The sequence below is a fragment of the Anabrus simplex genome, chromosome 7 (assembly GCF_040414725.1).
Source record: "Anabrus simplex isolate iqAnaSimp1 chromosome 7, ASM4041472v1, whole genome shotgun sequence".
In the NCBI taxonomy this organism is placed as follows: Eukaryota; Metazoa; Arthropoda; class Insecta; order Orthoptera; family Tettigoniidae; genus Anabrus; species Anabrus simplex.
The window spans coordinates 335,298,558-335,322,520 of NC_090271.1; the positions used below are offsets into that span (position 1 = coordinate 335,298,558).

At 38.2% G+C, this 23,963-nt stretch overlaps 1 protein-coding gene across 1 annotated transcript in view; it reads left to right on the forward strand.

Annotated features, from left to right (window-relative positions):
* Positions 1-22,607, forward strand: part of Ccm3 (programmed cell death protein 10 Ccm3) — a 57,076-nt gene extending 34,469 nt beyond the window's left edge. Inside the window, exon 5 of the mRNA XM_067151804.2 lies at positions 18,988-22,607. Within this exon, the coding sequence (XP_067007905.1) occupies positions 18,988-19,072 (85 nt within the window). The 3' untranslated portion in view covers positions 19,073-22,607. The remainder of the gene's footprint in view (positions 1-18,987) is intronic.
* Positions 22,608-23,963: the final 1,356 nt, after the last annotated feature.

Below are 23,963 nucleotides of genomic sequence, written 5' to 3' on the forward strand. Positions count from 1 at the left end.
ATAAAAAGTCGGAGAATTAGCCACTACAATCTAGGCTGTACATCATTTTATTCACACTGAATTAAATTGTAGTTTACGGGAAGGCCTAAAATTTAATTCTCAAATATTTGTGTTATTAGTGGTCCTATCGATAAATACTACATAACCAAAGTTATACAGAATGAAACTTCTGACCATTTATGTCTTACACATTTTTACCGTACCGGCTATGATAACACAGATATTCATGAATTTGTATTTTAGTTTCTAAGTCCATATCGACGCCGAACCACGAGGAAATGGGGTAACAGAATTTAATGAAAATCGGTATTTAGAGTCGGGGAATAAGAAACTACAGTCTAAGCTATAAACAATTTTATTCACCCTGGATGAAATTGTAGTTTACCGGGCGAGTTGACCGTGTGGTTAGAGGCACACGACTGTGAACTTGCATCTGGGAGATAGTGGATTCGAATCCCACTGTCGGCAGCTCCGAAGATGGTTTTACGTGGTTTCCCATTTTCACACCAGGCAAATGCTGGGACTGTACCTTAATTAAAGCCATGGCCGCTTCCTTCCAACTCCTAGGCCTTTCCTATCCCATCGCCGCCATAAGACCTCTCTGTGTCAGTGTGACGTAAAGCCACTAGCAAAATAAAACAAGAAATTGTAGTGTAGGGGAAGGCGCCTAAAATTTAAATACCTATGTTTTTGGTCCTATCGAAAAGTACTACATAACAAAAGTTACAGAGAATACAATTTCTGATCATTTATGTTTTATTCAGTTTTACCGTACCGACTACGGTGAGTGGTATTTCAGATTCGGAAGAAAACTAAATGTGAAGGCCTACAATATCGAAAGCACATAACATTGATCAACAATAACATTACATTGACCATTGTTTGTTGTGATGTTATTTGTTTCTTATACTGCCTCTCAACTCCGATAGATGGGATTACTGCTGCGTACCGAGTATAACAGCCTGACTGAATATTGGGGGGGGGGAAATAGCCGGCGAGTTAGAAGACTTTCTTCTTTAGCATGTCATTCCTCTGGTCCATACATTTTCTGATACATCTGGCACGTAACACACTGGTTCTTCATAGTATTCCAGTTATTCGATCCCTACTCTGACGCGCTGCTTTGAATGAGCAGTGTGCATACTTAAGGCAGAGGCTGACTTCTTAGTAGTAGTAGTAGTAGTAGTAGTAGTAGTATGGCCTGGTCTAGAATAACAATTTAGACATATTCCAAATTGTTGTTGTTTGAGTCATCAGTCCATAGACTGGTTTGATGCAGCTCTCCATGCCACCCTATCCTGTGCTAACCTTTTCATTTCTACGTAACTATTGCATCCTACATCTGCCCTAATCTGTTTGTCATATTCATACCTTGGTCTACCCCTACCGTTCTTACCACCTACACTTCCTTCAAAAACCAACTGAACAAGTCCTGGGTGTCTTAAGATGTGTCCTATCATTCTATCTCTTCTTCTCGTCAAATTTAGCCAAATCGATCTCCTCTCACCAATTCGATTCAGTATCTCTTCATTCGTTATTCGATCTATCCATCTCACCTTCAGCATTCTTCTGTAACACCACATTTCAAAAGCTTCTATTCTCTTTCTTTCTGAGCTAGTTATCGTCCATGTTTCACTTCCATACAATGCCACGCTCCACACAAAAGTCTTCAAAAACATCTTTCTAATTCCGATATCAATGTTTGAAGTGAGCAAATTTCTTTTCTTAAGAAAGCTCTTCCTTGCTTGTGCTAGTCTGCATTTTATGTCCTCCTTACTTCTGCCATCGTTAGTTACTTTACTACCCAAGTAACAATATTCATCTACTTCCTTTAAGACTTCGTTTCCTAATCTAATATTTCCTACATCACCTGCCTTCGTTCGACTGCACTCCATTACTTTTGTTTTGGACTTATTTATTTTCATCTTGTACTCCTTACCCAAGACTTCATCCATACCATTCAGCAACTTCTCGAGATCTTCTGCAGTCTCAGATAAAATAACAATATCATCAGCAAATCTCAAGGTTTTGATTTCCTCTCCTTGGACGGTGATTCCCTTTCCAAATTTCTCTTTGATTTCCTTTACTGCCTGTTCTATGTAAACATTGAAAAGGAGAGGGGACAAACTGCAGCCTTGCCTCACTCCTTTCTGGATTGCTGCTTCTTTTTCAAAGCCCTCGATTCTTATCACTGCAGACTGATTTTTATACAGGTTGTAGATAATTCTTCGTTCTCGGTATCTGATCCCTATCATCCTCAGAATCATAAATAGCTTGTTCCAATCAACATTATCGAATGCCTTTTCTAGATCTACGAATGCCATGTACGTGGGCTTGTCCTTCTTGATTCGATCCTCTAAGATCAGACGCAAAGTCAGGATTGCTTCACGTGTTCCTACATTTCTCCTGAAGCCAAATTGATCTTCTCCAACTCAGCTTCAACTTGTTTTTCCATTCTTCTGTAAATAATACGTGTTAAAATTTTGCAGGCATGAGATACTAAACTAATGGTGCGGTAGTTTTTTACACCTGTCAGCACCGGCTTTCTTGGGAATAGGTATAACAACATTCTGCCGAAAATCGGATGGGACTTCTCCTGTCTCATACATCCTGCACACTAAATGAAATAACCTTACCATGCTGGTTTCTCCTAAGGCAGTCAGTAGTTCAGAGGGAATATCATCAATTCCAGGTGCCTTGTTCGTATTTAGGTCACTCACAGCTCTGTCAAACTCTGACCTCAAAATTGGGTCTCCCATTTCATCAGCATCAACAGCCTCTTCATGTTCCTGAACCAAATTATCTACATCGTTACCTTGATACAACTGTTGGATATGCTCCTGCCATCTTTTTGCTTTGTCTTCTTTCCCTAGAAGTGGCTTTCCACCTGAGCTCTTAATATTCATGCACCTAGATTTCCTTTCTCCAAAGGTTTCCTTGATTTTCCTGTATGCAGTATCTACCTTTCCCAAGACCATACAGTCCTCGACATCCTTGCACTTCTCCTTCAGCCATTCTTCCTTAGCTACCTTGCACTTTCTATCCACTTCATTCTTTAATCGCCTGTATTCTTTTCTGCCCTCTTCATTTCTAGCATTCTTGTATTTTCGTCGTTCATCAATCAGGTCTAGTATCTCCTGAGTTATCCACTGATTCTTAGTTGATCTTTTCTTCCTTCCTAACATTTCTTCAGCTGCCCTACTGACTTCATTTTTCATGACTATCCACTCTTCCTCTATTGTGTTTCCTTCAGCCTTTTCATTTAGTCCTTGTGCAACATGTTCCTTGAAACAATCTCTCACACCCTTTTCTTTCAACTTGTCTAGATCCCATCTTTTTGCATTCTTTCCTTTTTTCAATTTCTTCAACTTCAGATGGCATTTCATGACCAACAAGTTGTGGTCAGAGTCCACGTCTGCTCCTGGGAAAGTTTTGCAATCCAACACCTGGTTTCTGAATCTCTGCCTAATCATAATGGAGTCTATTTGATACCTTCCAGTGTCTCCAGGTCTCGTCCACGTATAAAGCCGCCGTTTGTGGTGTTTGAACCAAGTATTGGCAAGGACTAAATTATGATCAGTGCAGAATTCAACCAGCCGACTTCCTCTTTCGTTCCTTTGTCCCAATCCAAATTCTCCTACTGTACTACCTTCTCTTCCTTGGCCTACCACTGCATTCCAGTCTCCCATCACAATTAGATTCTCGTCACCTTTTACATATTGAATTAAATCTTCTATCTCCTCATATATTCTTTCGATTTCTTCATCATCCGCTGAACTAGTAGGCATATAGACCTGCACAATTGTGATGGGCATTGGTTTGGTGTCTATCTTGACAACAATAATTCTTTCACTATGCTGGTCGTAGTAGCTTATCCGCTGCCCTATTTTCTTTTTCATTATTAAACCAACTCCTGCATTTCCCCTGTTTGATTTCGTGTTGATAATTCGGTAGTCGCCTGACCAAAAATCCTGTTCTTCCTGCCAACGTACTTCACTTATACCAACTACATCTAACTTTAGCTTATCCATCTCCCTTTTCAGATTCTCTAACCTACCACAACGATTCAAACTTATAACATTCCACGCTCCGACTCGCAGAATGTCAGTATCCATCTTCCTGATGATCGCCCCCTCTCGTGTAGTCCCGACCTGGAGATCCGAATGGGGGACTAGTTTACCTCCGGAATATTTTACCCGGGAGGAAGCCATCATCAGTACATCATTCATACAGAGAGAGCTGCATGTCCTCGGGAGGTAGTAACGGCTGTAGTTTCCCGTTGCTTTCAGCCGTGTAGCAGTATCAACACAGCTAAGCCATGTTGAGTATTATTACAAGGCCGTATCAGTCAATCATCTAGACTGCCGCCCTTGCAACTACCGAAAGGCTGCTACCCCCCTTTCGATGAACCATTCGTTAGTCTGGTCTCTCAACAGATACCCATCCGATATGGTTGCACCTGCGGCTCGGCTATCTGCATCATTGGGACACGCAAGCCTCCCCACCGCGGCAAGGTCACATGGTTCGCAGAGGAGGATTCCAAATTATAGCACCACAATCTATATATATATAAAATAAGGGTTTTGTCTGTACATTGCTCAGAATTTAAAAAGGATGGTATTTCTGTATCAGTCGTGCCCACAGTACCAAGGAAATGCACTTTCTACTTTTCCGTCTGTCTGTATGTACATGCATCACGAGGAAACGGCTGAAGAGAATTTAATGGAAATACAATGTCGGGTAATAAGTCGCTACAATCTAGGCTATACGTCATTTTACTCACGCTGACTGAAATTGTAGCTTAGGGGAAGGCCTAATATTTAATTCTCAAATATTTGTTATTAACACGTTCCCTGCGGCAGTGAATTTCGATGACTTAATGTTACGTCGTATCGGCCCACCGGTGACCCGATGCTGCCTTTAGTTATCAGTTCGGGTCACCGGTGACCTGACGAATTTGACTTTGTTTACTCCCTAGTATGAAATCCTAAACAATGCAAGTGCACTTGTTGTGTGCGTTATTGTTGAGGAGACATTCCAGCGTATTTACCTGTGCGACAGTGTTCCGATTCAACAATTGCGTGAAACAGAAATGACCCCGGAAATAATTGGGTCACCGGTGGGCCGATCAAAACTAGCAGTATCCTTTACTTCAATTGGAACACTATGTTGCCATTAGTTAACGGAAATTCGTAACTAGGACGTAGTTACTTCGCAATTCTGGGAAGTTCGCACCGACGGATAAGAGTAACATGTTTCGGGGCACATGGTGACCCGAACCGCACGAAGCGTGTTAATAGTCGTATCTTAATGAAAATCGGTAGGGAAAGTCGAGGAATAAGTCGCTACAATCTAGGCCATAATTGTATTCAAACTGAGAAAAAGTTTAGTTTAGGGGAAGGCCTACAATGGAATTCTCAAATATTTGTTATTAGTGGTCCTATCTTAATGAAAATCGGTATGCAAAGTCGAGGAACAAGTTGCTATAATCTATGCCCTAAATAATGTTGTTCACGCTGAATAAAATGGTAGTTTAGATGTAGGCCTAAAATTTAATTCCCAAATAATTATGTTATTAGTGATCAGATCAAAAATTAGATGGATGGCTTTTCCGGCGTTTGCTCTATTAACCAGCGTTTCGTCTTAGGTCTGACACTAGACTCTTCAGAGTGGGATGTGTCAGACCCTACCCACTGACGCTGGGGTGTATGCAGGTGAACCCCAGCGTCAGTGGGTAGGGTCTGACACATCCCACTCTGAAGAGTCTAGTGTCAGACCTAAGACGAAACGCTGGTTAATAGAGCAAACGCCGGAAAAGCCATCCATCTAATTTTTGATCTGATTTTTGATATGCTCTATTGGTGGAAAAGAATCTAAATCCCTCCATGGGAACTTAGAATTTCCTATGTTATTAGTGGTCGTATCGATAAAGACTACATAATATTTTAGTTATGTAGTATTATATTTCCGATCATTTATGTATTATACATTGTTACCATAGCGGCTATGATCAGAGATATTCAGGAATTTGGATTTTTGTTACTAAGTCCTTATCAGTGCCGAGTCACAAGAAAATGGATAAGCAGGATTGAATGAAAATCGGTATGTAAAGTCGGAGAATAAGGGATTACAGTCTACGCTATAAATAATTTTATAAGACGCCCTAATATCACAGAGTCGAAAGAAAACTAAATATGAAGGCCTACAATATAGAAAGCTCATAAAATTGATCAACAATAACATTACATTGAGCATTGTTTGTTGTGATGTGCTTTGTGTTCTGTTGCCACTCATCTCCGATAGATAGGGTTACTGCTGCGTACCAAGTATTTTTTTTAATTTGCCTTACGTCGCACCGACACAGTTAGGCCTCATGGCGACGATGGGATTGGAAAGGACTATGAATGTGAAGGAAGCAGCCTTGGCAGTATTTGTCAGGTGTGAAAATGAGAATCCATGGAATAACATCTTCAGGGCTGCCAAGAGTGGGGTTCGAATCCACTATCTCCCGCATGCAAGCTCACAGCTGTGTGCCCCTAACCACACGGACAACTCGCCCAGTCGTACGAGTGTAACAGTCTGCCTAAATATCGGCGAGAATTAGCTGTGGAATTAGGTAACTTTCTTCTTTAGCATGCCATTCCTCTGTTTCATAAATTTCCCGGTACTACTGGCACGTAAAACACTGGTTTATCATAGCATTCGAGCTATTCAATCCCTACTCTGAGGCACTGATTGGAATGAGAATGTGTGCATATTTAACAGAATATTGGCGGAGGAGTGTTTACGGCTGCCTGCGGCTTGGTCATTCCAGCTCTGGAACTTTGGACTGTTAGATCGGCACCGTAGTACTGTTCGTTAAACGTGAGAAAATGTGTAGTTTTTCATTTGATCGGGTATTTTATGTGATAACATTGTTTTCAATCGCTACATTCCTACTGACGTTTTTGTAATGATCTATGTTGACTTCAATTAGGAAAACCACAAAGTTAGTCTTTCTGAGAATCCCGTAGCGAAGCATGGGTACATCGGCTAGTATTTGAATATATTAACCCTTTCCAGCCCTTAGTGCCCGAAAGCGCCCGACTCTTCACTTTGCCTTACGGTCCTTAGCGCCCGGCTCCATTTACTGCACAGTTACGCGAGCTATGCGATAGATTTTTGTTTTCTTCAGCTTTGAAGTATTTATGAGGCATTTATGAGCACTCAGTACGATCTACAAGGCTTACGAAATGAAAAAAGAGCGATTATCTGTTTTGACATCGCCTAGGAAACGGTCTTGAACTTCCGTGAGCACGGGACAGCTGTTTCGTTCGTAAACATGGTGGGATTGAATACTGCGGATATTGAAACTGAGCTGAATATAGGCGACGAAAGTGACACAGAATCGTTGAGTAGGGGTGGAGGTGAATTTTTAGTGAGGGAATAACGTATCAATGAAGATAATTTTAGTGATAACAGTGATGTAAGTGAAAACGGATATTGAGAGTTCAGAGCTGATTGCGATGCCGCAGCATTTCAGTTAACACAAATATTTCTTTTCGTTACTCCGAATGATTATACGGATGATGTTCAACCTGTCCATAATTTCGAAAGAGTATTACGAGAAATATATATTTCTTGACATGTTAGGAGGAGACAAACTATTCAGTGAGATAGCCAATTGCATATATATCAATGCAGCATTCAAACAGGCACATTCCGGAAACATAGATACAGAAAGTGAAGACATTTGCTCAGGGGAAATAGAAGCTGATATACAGTACACATTCCATTTCCAGAATCACGCGGTTATTGGTTTAGAAGGACTCATACAATATGAGAATGTGACAAATAGAGCCTACCGTGTTGAGTACCAAGGGGGGGAGGGGGGGGTGTGGAGGTTTGAACGAATAACCTTATGACTCAATGAATATGGAAATGGATGTGATGGTATGTTTTCTAATATTATTGAAAATTTGAACACATTGTGATCAACAGTTTTTATAATATTTAACTTTTTCTGAAACTCTGTGCTCTGCTTCAATTTTTCCTAAATAATAGGTTGAAATCTGGCGATAAGCGGACTGAAAATGTGGGCGGGAAAGGGTTAATATTAATTGGAATTTAAAATTTAACACAAAAAAAGTTTGGATGGTAAATCGAGGGCGTTTGACAGCACCCCAGTGGAAGCTAAAATCCCACAAAACCTCACGTAAATGGACACCCGACATATCACCATTAACACAGAACACAACAAATACCGACCATAATGTCCCCACAACAGGGTCGCCCAGATTCAGAAATACAGCCCAACAAATTTTTAAAAATTTAAAATCCCAAAAGTCATGTTAAGCAAAGGTAAAAATTAAACACAGGAACATAATAAAAAGAAACGAGCCAGTTCACATCGCATCACTGAGATGGAAAAATGAACACACAGTTTCAGAAGGAAACAATTCATAATAGTATTCGCGGAGCAATCCACAAGATGCTCTTATCGCACCCGCGACAATTCACAATATTCCCAATAATAAGTTATGTAACTGCCCAACGCAAGAGACAAGCAACAATCAGCAGAATAGATAAGATAAGAACCAGGCTCCATAACTTTCGCACTAGGGTTGTCCAAGCCCTCAATTAAATGAACATGTTACAATGGCATTGTTGACCAACCGTTAACATAAATGCGGGTTTACTAAAATAATTAGAACAAGGATCTGATTAAACGCCCACAATAGGAAAGAAAATAAACTAACCAAACCAAAATAAAATATTCCCTAAGAGATAAAACAATTTACAATATTACCAAAATAATAATAATAATAATAATAATGAAATTAAAAAAAAATTGAGACTGGTGTAAGCGTGGTTTGTTCGAACATGGGCAATGAAATGCCTAAACATACTGAAAGATGTACGAATAATTTAGATAAGAATCACAACAAAATCACACACCGTTACATGTACCAAACACACAGCACGACAGCAAAAATTTAAAAATTTCCAAATAGGAACGGCACTCACATCAAACAAAGGCCATAATCACTCACAAAAATACAGAAAACAAATAAACCTAAGGGAAAATCAACATTCAATCAAGGCGGAGGAGAATTTTGAAATTACCTAGGCAATAATGGCCTACTTTGTTACACACAGAACACCCTTGAAACATGACTCCTTACCACAAAACTAAGGTATATTATTAAGTCACAACTGACACCCGCACGAGCATATAATAAACATACACAAGGAAAATAGTATGAGCACAAGGAAATTATTAAGGCGTACTTACATTAATCCGTATATACCTAGGAAAGGCAACAGTGTTCTGAACTATCACTAGTGTTGGCTACCGAATGTATGATTCGAAGCAGTGTATCGATTCATTCAAGTGTCCGAGTGAATCGATTCACAGGAACGGCGAGCTCACGGCACACGATTCAGCTTACTCCCAGCGGACAGTGCTGAGTGGCGCACTCACTGGACGTTGACGGGGAGTCGAGCTTCCGCTGCAGCGAGACAGTGAATCATGGCACATCGAAAGGATCGTGAACGAGCGCGGCTCAGTGAGACACATGATACACATGGCTCCTTATCGGCTCACTGGACACGCGCAGAGCCAAGCTTCCGCTGCAGCGAGACATACAGTGTGCCATGGCACATCGAAAGAATCGTGAACGAGCGCGGCTCAGTGAGACACAAGATACACACGGCTCCTTATCGGCTCACTGCAACCAACCAGCCATGCTACACTGAAAGAATCGTATGCTATAATGGACTCTCGAGCTCAGCTCATTTGAAAATAATACCCATTTGCATTCACTGTCCTCTTCTTACAGGGAGGTTTAAATAATAGATGGATTTATTTGCAGTGTTAAAAAGGTAGTCACAACATAATTCTGAAGTAGCTAGTAAGTAGGTAGGCTATTTGCTTATAATGAATCTTAGTATTATAACCTAGTTGACATTTGACAAACTCGACTCTAGCCTGCCCTATGACTATGAGTCATGCTCATGACCACTCAAAAGTACCTGTTTTATATTGGGAAGAACGGCTCAGTATTCTCTCAGTTCATATGTCACATCGTTGCACAAGACTTCAATCATTTGTAGACAGACGCAATAACAGTATGTTGAATCAGAAAACCAGCGGGCTACTGTACATCTCGGGTGGCCTATACAAAATATGACTATTAAAAAAATCCTCAGCTGATAGAAAAATACTTTTTAAATAAAAATAGCGAGTTGTCGTGCGGTTAATATCGCGTGGCTATGCGCTTGCATTCGGGGGATGGTGGGTTCGAATCCCACCGTCGGCAGCCGTTAAGATGGTTTTTCCGTAGTTTCCCCATTTTCACACCAGGAAATGCTGGGACTGTACCTTAATTCAGGTCATGGCTGCTACCTTCCTAATCCTAACCTTTCCCACCCTGCGTCGCCGGAAACTTTCGATGTATTAGAGTAACTAGCATTTTTTCTAAGAAAGGACTTCATAGTATGAAGACCAGATGGCAGCTGCGAGCACTGAATGCTGTTGCTGCTGTCTTACCAGCACATACTACACAGATGCAGTAGGAGCGGTGACCAATGAGCCGTGAATCGGATCACTGTATCGATTCAGTAACGTGAACGGAATCAAATGAATCAATTCAGTAAAATGAATCGAATGTCCCATCACTAACTATCACTACAACTCACCAGTAAGAAATAAAACTTACATATTCACATCATTACAACTACACTAAAACAGAACAGGATTTAAAGAAAACTTGTTCCCTGTTGGGATATCTCTAGGCGTCACCCTATACCCGAGGGTAAATTCATTGTATTGGCAGCAGCAACGAACTCCATTGATGCACTTAACGTCCGCCTTCAAACAGATTCAAGCGCAGACAGCCACACTACATAATCTGCCTCCAGAAGCAACACAGTCTAGTCCAGATACTCCCCTTGGTGGTGCTGTCTAAAACCACACTGCAGTAGCTATGTACTCTCATAGATGGCGTAGAAGTCCGTGTAGCCGTCCACAATACACAATAACACACAGAACCACTATGTGACGAAAGGTCACATTCACCACATATAGAGAGAGTAGATGACCATTAGGCTAACTCTTCAGGGCTCCAGCATTAAATTATCAGAGTCCACCAGATACAAGGTTTAGTCATCCAATATTTCAAATAGTGTTGAATTCCAGTCTCAGCTCAGTTTACAGGCCCTAGGCCTCAAATACATGGTCCAGTAGCAGAATGCAATAATTCACCAAAGATTACTAGTGGCGAAAAGAGACACATTTTAAACATATGTTGCATAGACAGTAGATTGTCCAAATTATAGCACATAATTAGTGTTTTTTGTATAATAACGCCTCATCATTCACTCATCCTAAAAGCAAGGCCTTGTTGCTGCAACCACATTTGTCTCTCCTCTGGTGAGCATTTCAGGTCAACATATTTTTTCAAATTCATGCTGTCCGTCACAGAATCCAGATACTTCTTCCTCGGCTTTCGTCTTCCCTTCTTACCCAGAACTTTTCATTCCAGCATAGTCGTGAGTTCCTATACAGGGGAAAAAACATTTTTGAACACTAAACTCTACGAGACTCACTTAAAGGCAGCTCCAACTTATTGGGTCGATTTTCTTAGACACACACTTTATGTAACAGAAAACATTGCCGCTAAGAAACTAGACAATCTCAACAAGAAAATAGATAACCTCAAAAAAGCGCATATCAGTAATCATCGCTCCACTTCATCTAAGTTAAATAAAAGAGGTACCGCACCGGATTTGAACACTAACATTGAAATATCCAATGAGCATAATTTCATCCCCCCAATCGTAAATATTTCTAAAACAACTTTTTAATGAAACTGAAATTAAAATATTAAGCAGAGGTCTGAAATTTAATTGGAGTCCGCAGTCCAGATACGAAGAATTAAACAACCTAGTTACAGAAATGGAACTTGCGATTAGTAAACTCCCCACGCATCATCAAGAAGAAATTAGATATGAAGCCAGAAAAATATTAACTAAACTAATTAACAACAAAAAAAATAAACAAACCTATGAATAGCTTCAACCAATGCCAACAAATCAACCAATTAAAAGAGAAAATAAAATCTAACAATCTCATAGTTACACAAGCGGACAAAGGAAATACCACAGTCATATTAGACAAAGAAGACTATTCCAAAAAACCACCAATTTTTTTTTCAAGAAGGAAATTTCAAAACAATCAAAAAGGACACCACCCAAAGAATACAGAAAAATCTGAAACTTTTACTTAAGGATACTTCATTTATTCTCAGTGAACAAGATTCCAGTAAATTAATAAGCATGAACCCCAAGCATCCAACAGCAAGGGCACTCCCCAAAATCCATAAAGAAAACACCCCAGTAAGACCAATAGTTAATTTTAGACCCAGCCCTACGTGCAAACTAGCTCAATTTATCCAAAGATTCCTCAAAAACACTATGTCCTTCAGGCAAAAACTTCCATTAAAAACACATTAGAATTTTGCAACAACACCAAAAACCTCAAAATTCAATCTTATTCACTAGCATCTTTCGACATCAAGGATATGCAGCCGAGCATTCCTTTAGACAAGACCATTTCCATCATACAAAGTAACTTGCAACAACATAGTAAACTGAGTAAACTTGAAATAGAAGAATTCATTAGTCTGGTTAAATTTACATTTAATCATTTTATTTTTAATGGAATAATATATCAACAAAACGGCCTCCCAATGGGATCCCCCGCATCAGGCATCATGGCAGATATTTACCTAGACCATCTGGAACATACACACATCAGCAAATTAACACATTTTTTTTCTGGACTATGTTTGTCGATGACACCTTCACAATTTTAGATGAAAGACACACCAACAGCCTAACCATTCTTGAAGAGTTAAACAAACCGAGTCCCCATATACAGTTCACAATAGAAACAGAATCCAGCCGTTTTCTAAATTTTCTAGACTTAACAATCACAAGAGATCAACACTCCCTCCCTATGACATTTGCAGGAAACCTACACAAACTATCAATATTATAAAAAAACACTCAATCCACCCTAGCTCCCACAAAAAAAGCAGACTTTTATAGCTGTGTCCACAGGGCTTTTAGTATTCCATTATCTCGTTCCAACCTAAAAAAAGAACTAGACACCATCAGGGAAATAGCTTAATGGATGAAAAAGAAGGTTCATCGACCAAATTATATCTAACATTCAAAACAAACCCAAATCTACTCTTATTAAAGAAAAGAAGCCAGAGGGCATTTTTCACTTTTTTACCTTCAATAATGATTCTGTTTACCAAATAACAAACCTGTTCAAAAAACACGGGGTAAAAATAGTGTTCAGAACAACCAACAACAATTATTCATTATTAACAGGGAAGTAAAGAGACTAAGAAAGAGGTGCAGGTTGGAAAGAAATAGAGTTCGAAATGGCTGTGGAAGTAAGGAGATATTGAAGGAACTTACTAGGAAATTGAATTTGGCAAAGAAGTCAGGTAAGGATAACAGGATGGCAAGCATAATTGGTGGCCATACTAATTTTAGTGAAAAATGGAAGAGTATGTATAGGTTCTTTAAGGCAGAAACAGGTTCCAAAAAGGACATTCCAGGAATCATTAATGAACAAGGGGAGTGTGTATGCGAGGATCTTCAAAAGGCAGAAGTATTCAGCCAGCAGTATGTAAAGATTGTTGGTTACAAGAATAACGTCCAGATAGAAGACGTGACTAACACTAAAGAAGTATTAAAATTTACCTATGACAGCAATGACATTTACAGTAAGATACAAAAGTCAAAAACTAGAAAAGCAGCTGGAATTAATAAGATTTCTGGGGATATACTAAAGACCATATCTAAAATACTTATTTGATTATTGTTTGCATGAAGGAACTTTACCAAATGAATGGAGAGTTGCTATAGTAGCCCCTGCATATAAAGGAAAGGGTGATAGACATAAAGCTGAAAATTACAGGCCAGTTAGTTTGACATGCATTGTATGTAAGCTTTGTGAAAGCATTCTTTCTGATTATATTAGACATGTTTGCAAAATTAATAACTGGTTTGATAGAAGGCAGTTTGGGTTTAGGAAAGGTTATTCCACTGAAGCCCAACTTGTAGGATTCCAGCAAGATATAGCAGATATCCTGGATTCAGGAGGTCAGTTGGACTGTATTGCGATTGACCTACCTAAGGCATTTGATAGGGTAGAACATGGGAGACTACTGGCAAAAATGAGTGCAGTTGGACTTGACAAAAGAGTGACTGAATGGGTGGCTCTGTTTCTAGAAAATAGAACTCAGAGAATGAGAGTAGGTGAAGCTTTATCTGTCCCTGTAAAAATTAAGAGGGGAATTCCTCAAGGCAGTATTATTGGACCTTTATATTTTCTTATATAATCAATGATGTGTAAAGAAGTAGAATCAGAGATAAGGCTTTTCACAGATGATGTTATTCTGTATAGAGTAATAAATAAGTTACACGATTGTGAGCAACTGCAAAATGACCTCGATAATAATAATAATAATAATAATAATAATAATAATAATAATCGTATGGCCTCAGCTACCGTTTGCAGACATTTCGATTTGACGCCATCTGGCTGTCTGCTCGTCAATTTCGACGTTCCAGTTTACTCTATCTGCCATCTAGCGGACCTAGAGTAAACCGGATCTCTCTTGGGCGTCTATGGCTGAGATTTAATTAATTTTGTCGGGTAAATACCAAATGTATCACCAGAGATCTTTTACATGCCGACATCGTACGACATGGAGTGTCGAATGGACTTTTTTCCGCCCTTCAAAATGTTGTGAGATGGACAGCAGGCAATGGTATGATGATAAACTGGGATAAAAGTCAGGTTGTGAGTTTCACAAATAAGAAAAATCCTCTCAGTTTTAATTACTGCAATTATGGGGTGAAAGTTCCCTTTGGGGATCATTGTAAATACCTAGGTATTTATATAAGGAAAGATCTTCATTGGGGAAATCACATAAATGGAATTGTAAACAAAGGGTACAGATCTCTGCACATGGTTATGAGAGTATTTAGGGGTGGTTTAAGGACGTAAAGGAGAGAGCATATTTGTTTCTGGTGAGACCTGAACTAGAGGGTGGTTCCAGTGTATGGGACCCTTACCACGATTACTTGATTCAAGAACTGGAAAAAATCCAAAGAAAAGCAGCTCGATTTGTTCTGGGCGATTTCCAACAAAAGAGTTGCGTTACAAAAATGTTGCAAAGTTTGGCCTGGGAAGACTTGGGAGAAAGGTGACGAGCTGCTCGACTAAGTGGTATGTAAATACAAAGTATGTTACAAGTGTTTATTTATATATCCATATATATATATATTTATATATAACATGTAAGTGGTATGTTCCGAGCTGTCAGTGGAGAGATGGCATGGGAGAACATCAGTAGACTAATAATTTTGGATGGTGTCTTTAAAAGTAGGAAAGATCACAATATGAAGATAAAATTGGAATTGAAGAGGACAAATTGGGGCAAATATTCGTTTATAGGAAGGGGAGTTAGAAATTTGGAGTAACTTACCAAGGGAGATGTTCAATAAATTTCCAAATTCTTTGCAATCATTTAAGAAAAGGGTAGGAAAACAACAGATAGGGAATCTGCCACCTGGGCGACTGCTCTAAATGCAGATCAGTAATTGATTGATTGATTGATTGATTGATTGATTGATTGATTGATATTTCCACAATCCAGAGACCATGAATAAATCGGACAAATTTGGCAAATCAGGCATTTACAGTTTACAGTGCTATTCCTGTTTAGCAAGCTACATTGTACAAACAGGAAGGAACTTTAACACCAGGTACATCGAACATATTAATGCAGTCAAACATAAGACATTTTGACTTAGACAAGGACCTGCAAATTATTGAAACCATGGAAAATGGACCTCTACTCAATATCAAGAGAATTTTTTACATATTGTTAGACCAACAAGTCAATTTTAATCATAATCTGAACGAATCCACCGAAAAAACAAACATTCTTTACAAGGCCATTCATCCCCTCATCCTAAAGACATATCTAGGGAGAACGGCTTGACAACTAATCACTTCCCCACTCTCACACACCCCCTCCACTCCTCAACCAACCCAAAAGCAAGCCACCGCCCTTCCCCCCACCTTTCCCCACCCCCCTCCACTAGCTAACAATAAGCACCACACACACACAAACACAGTCGAACGTAGCACATCCGACTCTTCTAATGGCAGGTCAGTGCGAGCGGAAACAGAGTGGGTAAATACTATTTAAATCACTTTACAGTCTAACCCGAACACACACACATAAGTTTCTCATTTCTTTTCTTTTTCCTCAGGCATCCACCTTCAATGACACGGTGCCATAAACCAAGGCCATACCATCATCAATTCTACATCAACAACAATAGTAGACGACAGTTGCAACTTCTAAAGCAGATGTTCCAAAATGAAGGATGTTCCCCCAACCCCTCAGCCAGTTTAAATCTACCAAATTCATAACATCAGCTCTCCACAAGACCACCAAGTTCGTTCTACACTATACAAAAGCACTGCAATAGAACAAAGCATTTTCTATATTTGTGATATGTTTCATTGTCAAACGTGTTTTATTTCAAATACTTCAAATAATTTCAAGTTGATTGAAACAAGATCGACAGGTCAGTTCCGTGTTCTACAAACACACAGCAGATCCAAGGACTTTATTAAAGTACCAAGCGTTTCATGTCATTGAGTATATTTTCAACTAGTTCATATATTTTCATGCAGATTGAAACAAGACCAACAAGTCTGTTCCATGTTCTACAAAAACAAGGCAGCATGTTTTAAACCAGAACCAAGAACTTTCTTAAAGTGCCAAGTGTTTCATGTCATTGTGCACATTTCACGTCAATGTATATATTTCAGCTAGTTCATATATTTTCGAGTAGATTGAAACAATGATATAGATGTTGATTCCCTCAGGGAATATGAAATATTTACTCATTCAGGACAAATATTTCTTATTCCCTGAGGGAATTCCCTGTGGGAATCAACATCTATATCATCTGATGGCAAGGCAGGCATCAGCTTTTTGGAAATGAGACTTAGTCTCTTATAGTTTATTGAACTGCTGGTGGCTTCAAGTAACCTCTGCAGTGGCCTCCACGGTATGCACTAGCCATGCTTCTTGGTGGGTGTGCTAAGTACCAACTGATGAGCCCAACTTAGCACAGAGGGGCGAAACACAGGCGACCAAGAATGAGTTAGCTGGAAAATTTATAATGTCCAATAACGGACCATTAAATTGGTCTTAAACTGAAACAAGACCAACAGGTCTGTTCCGTGTTCCACAAACACACGGCGATGTTTTTAAACCAGAACCAAAACTTTCTTAAAGTGCCAAGTATTTCATGTCAATGTGTACGTTTCATGTCAATGTGTATATTTCAACTAGTTCATATATTTTCTAGTAGATTGACACAAGACCAACAAATTTGTTCTGTGTTCCACATACACGCGGCAGTATTTTTAAACCAGAACCAAGAACACTCTTAAAATGCCAAGCATTCTGGTCGATGTGTATATAATTTGTCATTAGGTTTTATTTCAACTGGTTCACATGATTGTAACTGAGAAGTCTGGTCGGTGTTCTACAAACACACGACAGTATATTTTTAACCCAGATCCAAGATCTTTCTTAAAATGCCAAGTGTTTCATGTCATTGTGTACATTATTTGTCAATGTTTTAGAACAATTTATTGATAAGTATTTTAGGCAATTGCCATTGTGTGTATAATTTTGTCATGAATTTTTGTCAACCTGTGGAGATGGATGTAGGCAACCCCCATGATGATTATCAGATTCCCATTGATTTAATTGACTACAAGAACTGATGATGACTCAAAGGGAGTCAAAACCGGTCTTCATTTAATAAATTTCAAGTATTTTACATTGTGTTGAATAGTGGAACATCCCTCAAACTCTATTATTCTCATCTGGCATTCGCCTGGTCCATACTGTTCATCGGACTGCCACAATGTGTGGTGTAATTTGTCGCTCTTGCATTGTTCTAGAGTTGATTGACGGGCAGCATGTTTTGCATCATTTTAATCGGCTAGTTAACATTCTGTTTAATGATCCTTGGTTTATGTACCACAGTTTGCCCATGGAATCTTCTTATGGAATGGTTTGAGTACTAGTATCTGTTCCAGACTTCAAGTCAAACGTCTATGGCCACAGTTTCTAACGAAGTCCATTGGTTTGACTTCACAACATGTCAGAGGCATCGATGTTTCTTATCTGTTGATTGCTTTGGCTTTCCTCGTCAGGGTCGAGGTTTTATAATTCTCTGATATTTCCACTTCGAACTGCATCTCACTGTTGAATGTGGTATTTGAAGTTAACCAAACCGGGCGAGTTGGCCATGCGGTTAGGGGCGTGCAGCGGTGAGCTTGCATACGGGAGATAGTGGGTTCAAACCCCACTGTCGGCAGTCCTGAAGATGGTTTTCTGTGGTTTCCCATTTTCACATAGGCAAATGCTGGGGCTGTGCCTTAATTAAAGCCACGGCTGCTTTCTTCCCACTCCTAGTCCTTTCCTGTCCCATCGTCGCCATAAGACCTGTCTGTGTCGGTGCGACATGAAGTCAATTGTAAAAAAGAAACCTCTATTTGAACAAGCGAGCCAGAAATTTCATTAATAGAATGACCGAATAAATAGCACTAATAATCAAGGCCGTTTCAACTTTGCCTAGCTCTTGTCATACGTCCATTTTGTCCGTTGTAGCTAGTAAAAATTTCTACTGAGCGCTTGCACCCTTATAAAGGCTCACAACATGCTTGAGTGTATGGGATCAGACCTTCCTTTCAGGGAGTGTCTGGTTATTAATGACAATGTAGTGTACTTTTCAGAATGTTTTTAAATATATTTGTCCAGTTTTTAACTTTGATGTATTTCTGTTAACCATGTGATCCACATTCCTTTCGTTTTCTTCTAGGGCGAATGCAGTATTCGTTAGTGCGTTGTACCTGATTCATCAGACCAATATGATTATGGTGACCGTGAAGAATAAGTGTGAATAATGTAATAGCATGGTTGCTAGTGAATCATTGTACTAGTTCAAATGTTGAAAAGCAGAAGCCTTCTACTTCTCAGCAAATGTTTCCTCACTTTCAACTTTGGACGATGTTCCTGTTCAATCATCCTGTGAAATAGTATATAGATAAATGATTTTAAATCTGAAGTTCGAATATACAAATTACGATTGCCTTTATAGTTTCTTGTGTCATAGGTCTTTTGAATTCCAGATAAAGTGTTACATTTTAAGTCAAACTATGGCCACTTCCAAGTTACCAAAAAATATGTTCTGTAGTGTCAAAGGAAGCAGTATAGAGAAAGTATTATGGGCATGTTTAAAAAGTGTAGCTGTTTACTGAAGTTAGTACAAGAGAATACTGGTAGTGAATATATTACATAAGTACCAAATGTTATGGATATATGCCATGAAGAGGTGATTTCTGTACCTGTTTCAAATAAACTCTCACTCTCATATCTTTCACCAAATATGCTGTGCATTCCTACTGCAGCTTAATACATCTTTTAATGCACCTTCTCATGGGTGATTTGCAATGCTATTATGAAGGAGCAACAGAGTTTTTAAGTTTGTTCTCATCCCTTTTCCCTTTGCTTTTGCTGTAATGTGATCTTTTCAAGATATTTTATACTGCTCTGAATTTTTGTTCTTCCTGCTCTGTTGTCATTAGCTTCATCAACAATGCTGACCATAAGTCCCCAAATTTTTATGATTCTCTTGACAATTTCCTTTCACCATTTGTACTACAATGCTTGCAAAGTCAGTTTATAGATTGCTGTTGCAGGGCTGTAATATTGGGAAGTGTGCTTTCAGATTTGATCATCATTCTGCCATTCGCATGTGTGAGTGATGTCATGCTTCAAAAAGTATTCTTGTATTGCTCGTCTTACATTGAATTCCATGGGATGCTAATGTCCTCCATATCAAAGCTGAAAATTAGGTTGCTCTATCTCTTACTTCTTTACGTTATGGGTTTCTCATTGAATTTGCTGAAAGAATAAGCGCCTTATTTCAATTCTGAGAATAGAGAATTCCAAATCTGAAGGACAGCTTAAATTCTATACTTATTGGCTTATGTTACCAATTTCTTACAAATGTATTCCTCAAATAGCCTAGTGATTCTCATCATAAGATACTAGATAAAGTTAAAGAAATATGTGTGGAATTCATGTTCTGTGGAATAGCTCACTTAGATGTTATTTTCTTTAGTGATATCTCTTGGTGAGGATCAGTGTGTAAGAAGAATAGATTTTGAGAAATTTATTGTAACAGTAATTTAATAAAACACAAGATTTATTACTATTTCCCAACCTTGACCATGTCAAACTTGTTCTGAAATTTTATAAGACTGACTATTTCATCTAGACATTATCAGTACCAGAAATGTATATTACTTCTGTGAATATGATGAACATTGAGCTCAAATTTGCTTTTCATTTCTGTAGACTACAAGTTGCTGAGAGTAAATACAATTTTAAGTTCAAAATTAACCTTTATTTTACAGACTATTGATAGATGTCATGTTTTACGGTGTTGGTCAAAAGCTGAAGGAAGACAAAAATATTACGTTAGTCATGTTTTACGGTGTTGGCCAAAAGCTGAAGGAAGAAAAAACTATTATGTTAAAGTCCTCATAACCTTTGAATATTTGTTTCAGGGGCAGGGTATATTAATAAATGTAGTTCTTATAAGGGAAAATAATGTGCACATGGCATTCCATACATTATTCTTATTAACAAAAACAAACTAATTTAGTGGGGAATGTTTGGTGCTTATGTGATTGTGTTCAGTCAGTTACTGCTTCCTCCCTGTCATTTTATGCTAACTGGTGTATATTATTAACAGGAATGATAATCAGAAAAGAAAATATGTATATTCCACCTGTTGAATTTTTTGGGAAATTTTATAAAAACTAGTTCATGTGTCAATTCTTCATATCTTTATAGTGAAGGACTGTGATAAAGAAAATACGATGATTCCAGAACATGCTGTGAAGAGTTGATTTATGAGCGTGTGTGTTTGTGTGTGTAGGGGGGGGGGGGGGGTTGGGATGGGATTTGGTGAGTGGGTACATACGAGTTAATTTTGTGTACCTCTTTCTTCCACGTTTGCTTATGTACATTATTAAAACTTCAGACTGAATCTTTGGCGAGTCTCTTTCAATTTTATAATGACTACTGGTTATTTTTGTGTAAAAGTGGGGGGGAAAGTAAATTTTAAAAAGAGAGGATATATTGGAATTGGGAAAATTTTAATAAAAGAAGGTACATTTGTGATAAAATTTTAACATAAATGTATATATTGAAATATCTTAAAGCTGACCAGACTATAAATAACCAAAAATTGGTCTTTTAATGTGGAGTCTTATTAAAGAGAATATCAAATTATTTACTACTACTACCACTACTACTACATTACAGTATTCCACAAACTGTTCACAAGACGATATTGTGTTGGAGACTAAATCTATCCAACCATGTGATACCTACAGAGAAATTAACTACACCTAGATAAGAAGCAAATTTGTGGGCTTTTTCCTGCATCATTGTTCCTCTTACGAGTAATACCTTAGCTCGAGCTCGATTGAACCACTTGGAAACCGCATTGTTCACTTCTTTGTCTGGCTGCCACAGTCTTTTCTTTAACATTGTCTTCTTATTCCTTAAAGTAACTTATGATTTGCAGTACAGTTTTGGAAAAATAAACTTATTGAGATCTTCCTTCATCACACTCTTTTCTTACATAAATTTTTCTTCCAGTGACAGAACATTTATTTTTCTCTCTCACCCACATGATGCATGCACTGCTGTCTAATAAGTGCAGGTATGGGTGTACAGGAATGTAGAATACTGCACTGTAAATATATTTTTCACAGTTTCCTGGTTGTTAAAAGGGTTATATCGTTAATATATGACCAGAATTTATGGTCATTGGTCAGGGAAAGGGGTGGTCATCTTAAAGAGGGTAAAAATGTACATTGCTCTTGTCAGGAATAAAAGTAGTCGGGTATAGGGACGGTCGGCTTAAAGGGGTGATCATCTGGTGAAGTTTCACTGTATGTGGTTTTCCTGAAAATTGTAATTTTTCATTCAGAGTGGAAGCTCAGAGGACGTTCTATGTAATTTATTTATAAATGCATTCCTAATCAGATCATGTCATCTCTGCTGGTATTGAATAAATATTTATTGAAAGTTGTAGATTAAGGTTTCTTCCTCATACATTATAAATATATATATATGAAACACGTTGTATATATAATAGGTATAAGTGTAATATTATAAATTGTATGATATGTAAACTTAAAATAAACATCAAACAGATACAAGAATTGATATTACATTTAGCTTGTATTATAAGAGTTAAGATTCTACATTTTGTACATTGAAGGAGAATTATTATCTGTACAAAAATATATACTTGTGCATCAAATACAATTCTGTTATTAAAAGTATATATTCATATGCAGGTAATTTGTAAAAAAAAAAAAAAAAATAAAGCCAGTATTTTAAAATAACTTGTCAATTAGACCTTTCTGCTGAAAAACAACCTATTTCTTTCAAAATAAAGCATTGGAAATGCAGTAATTGTTGGTGATTGTTAACTTTCTAAGGTTTTAAAATATACCTATATTTTTTTCCTATAAGTTATATGTAGACAGATTGGAACATGAATGTAAAGGGACCCTATAGTCATAAGTAATGGAATAAGCAAGTGACAAAAAGAGTCCAAACCAAACCCCATGGCACTACAGCCCTTGAAGGGCCTTGGCCTACCAAGCGACCGCTGCTCAGCCTGAAGGCCTGCAGATTACGAGGTGTCCTGTGGTCAGCATGACGAATCCTCTCGGCCGTTATTCTTGGCTTTCTAGACCGGGGCAAGTGACAGACCGTCATAATTATATGGAAAGGAGCCAATGACCTAGATGTTAGGCCCCCTTAAATGGCATTGATCATCATCACAAATGATGACAGCCAGGGTTGCAATAGAATTCAGATGTAATAGACCGTTTTACAGTACCGTATATAAGCAATTTTTAGATGATAAATCTTACATGTAATTGTTCTAGAAACCAATAGATATGCAAGGCAATACACTGCCTCTAGAAGTGATTGTATTTAGCATAGAATTAAGGTGTTCATTTTTCAGGCATAATTCTGTTACCAATTTTTTTTCAATTCAGAGTTTTGGCAGACTGAATATCCTAACAGTTACAAATTAACAGAGTTCAAACTGAAAAACGTGGCTTCAGATATTCAAAATTTGGTTCTTCCATATTCCGCCAAGCAATGTACTTTTCTTCGTACACTTCTAATTTTGCTTTCTGGAATGCTGTTGTGATGTTTGACCAAACCATGTGGTTTATTAACTTAAACATTGTGGTTTGATTTTATAATGGTCCGTATTGACTACAATCTTTACTCCAATAAATACACATTTGATATTTAGAATCAGCCTTGTCAATACTTAGATATTTAATTATTTGTTATCACCTAATACACTGTACAGGTTTCGAGGACCTTATTGTCCTCTTCCTCAGTGGTCTTTTCACACTGACAAATATCTCTTGGACCTCTTTACTTATTATAAAATGCCAGACAGCAGGGTTCCAGGCATCTCTTAATATTGAGGTCTGGAATGTGTCATAAGATAAAATGTCATTGTTGTCATAAAAGTACACTGAAACTACACTATTCTATTTGCAATTTGCTTAGAATGTCATCCTTGTCTGTTGCCTGGAAATATAATCAATTTATTAAAATTATTAAAATAAGTGCTAATTTTAATAAATTGATTGTATTTTTGGGTAGTGGACAGGGATGACATTTTGGGAGGGTTGTGGGTGGAATAGTGTAGTTTTGGTGCTCTTTTGTGACATTTGT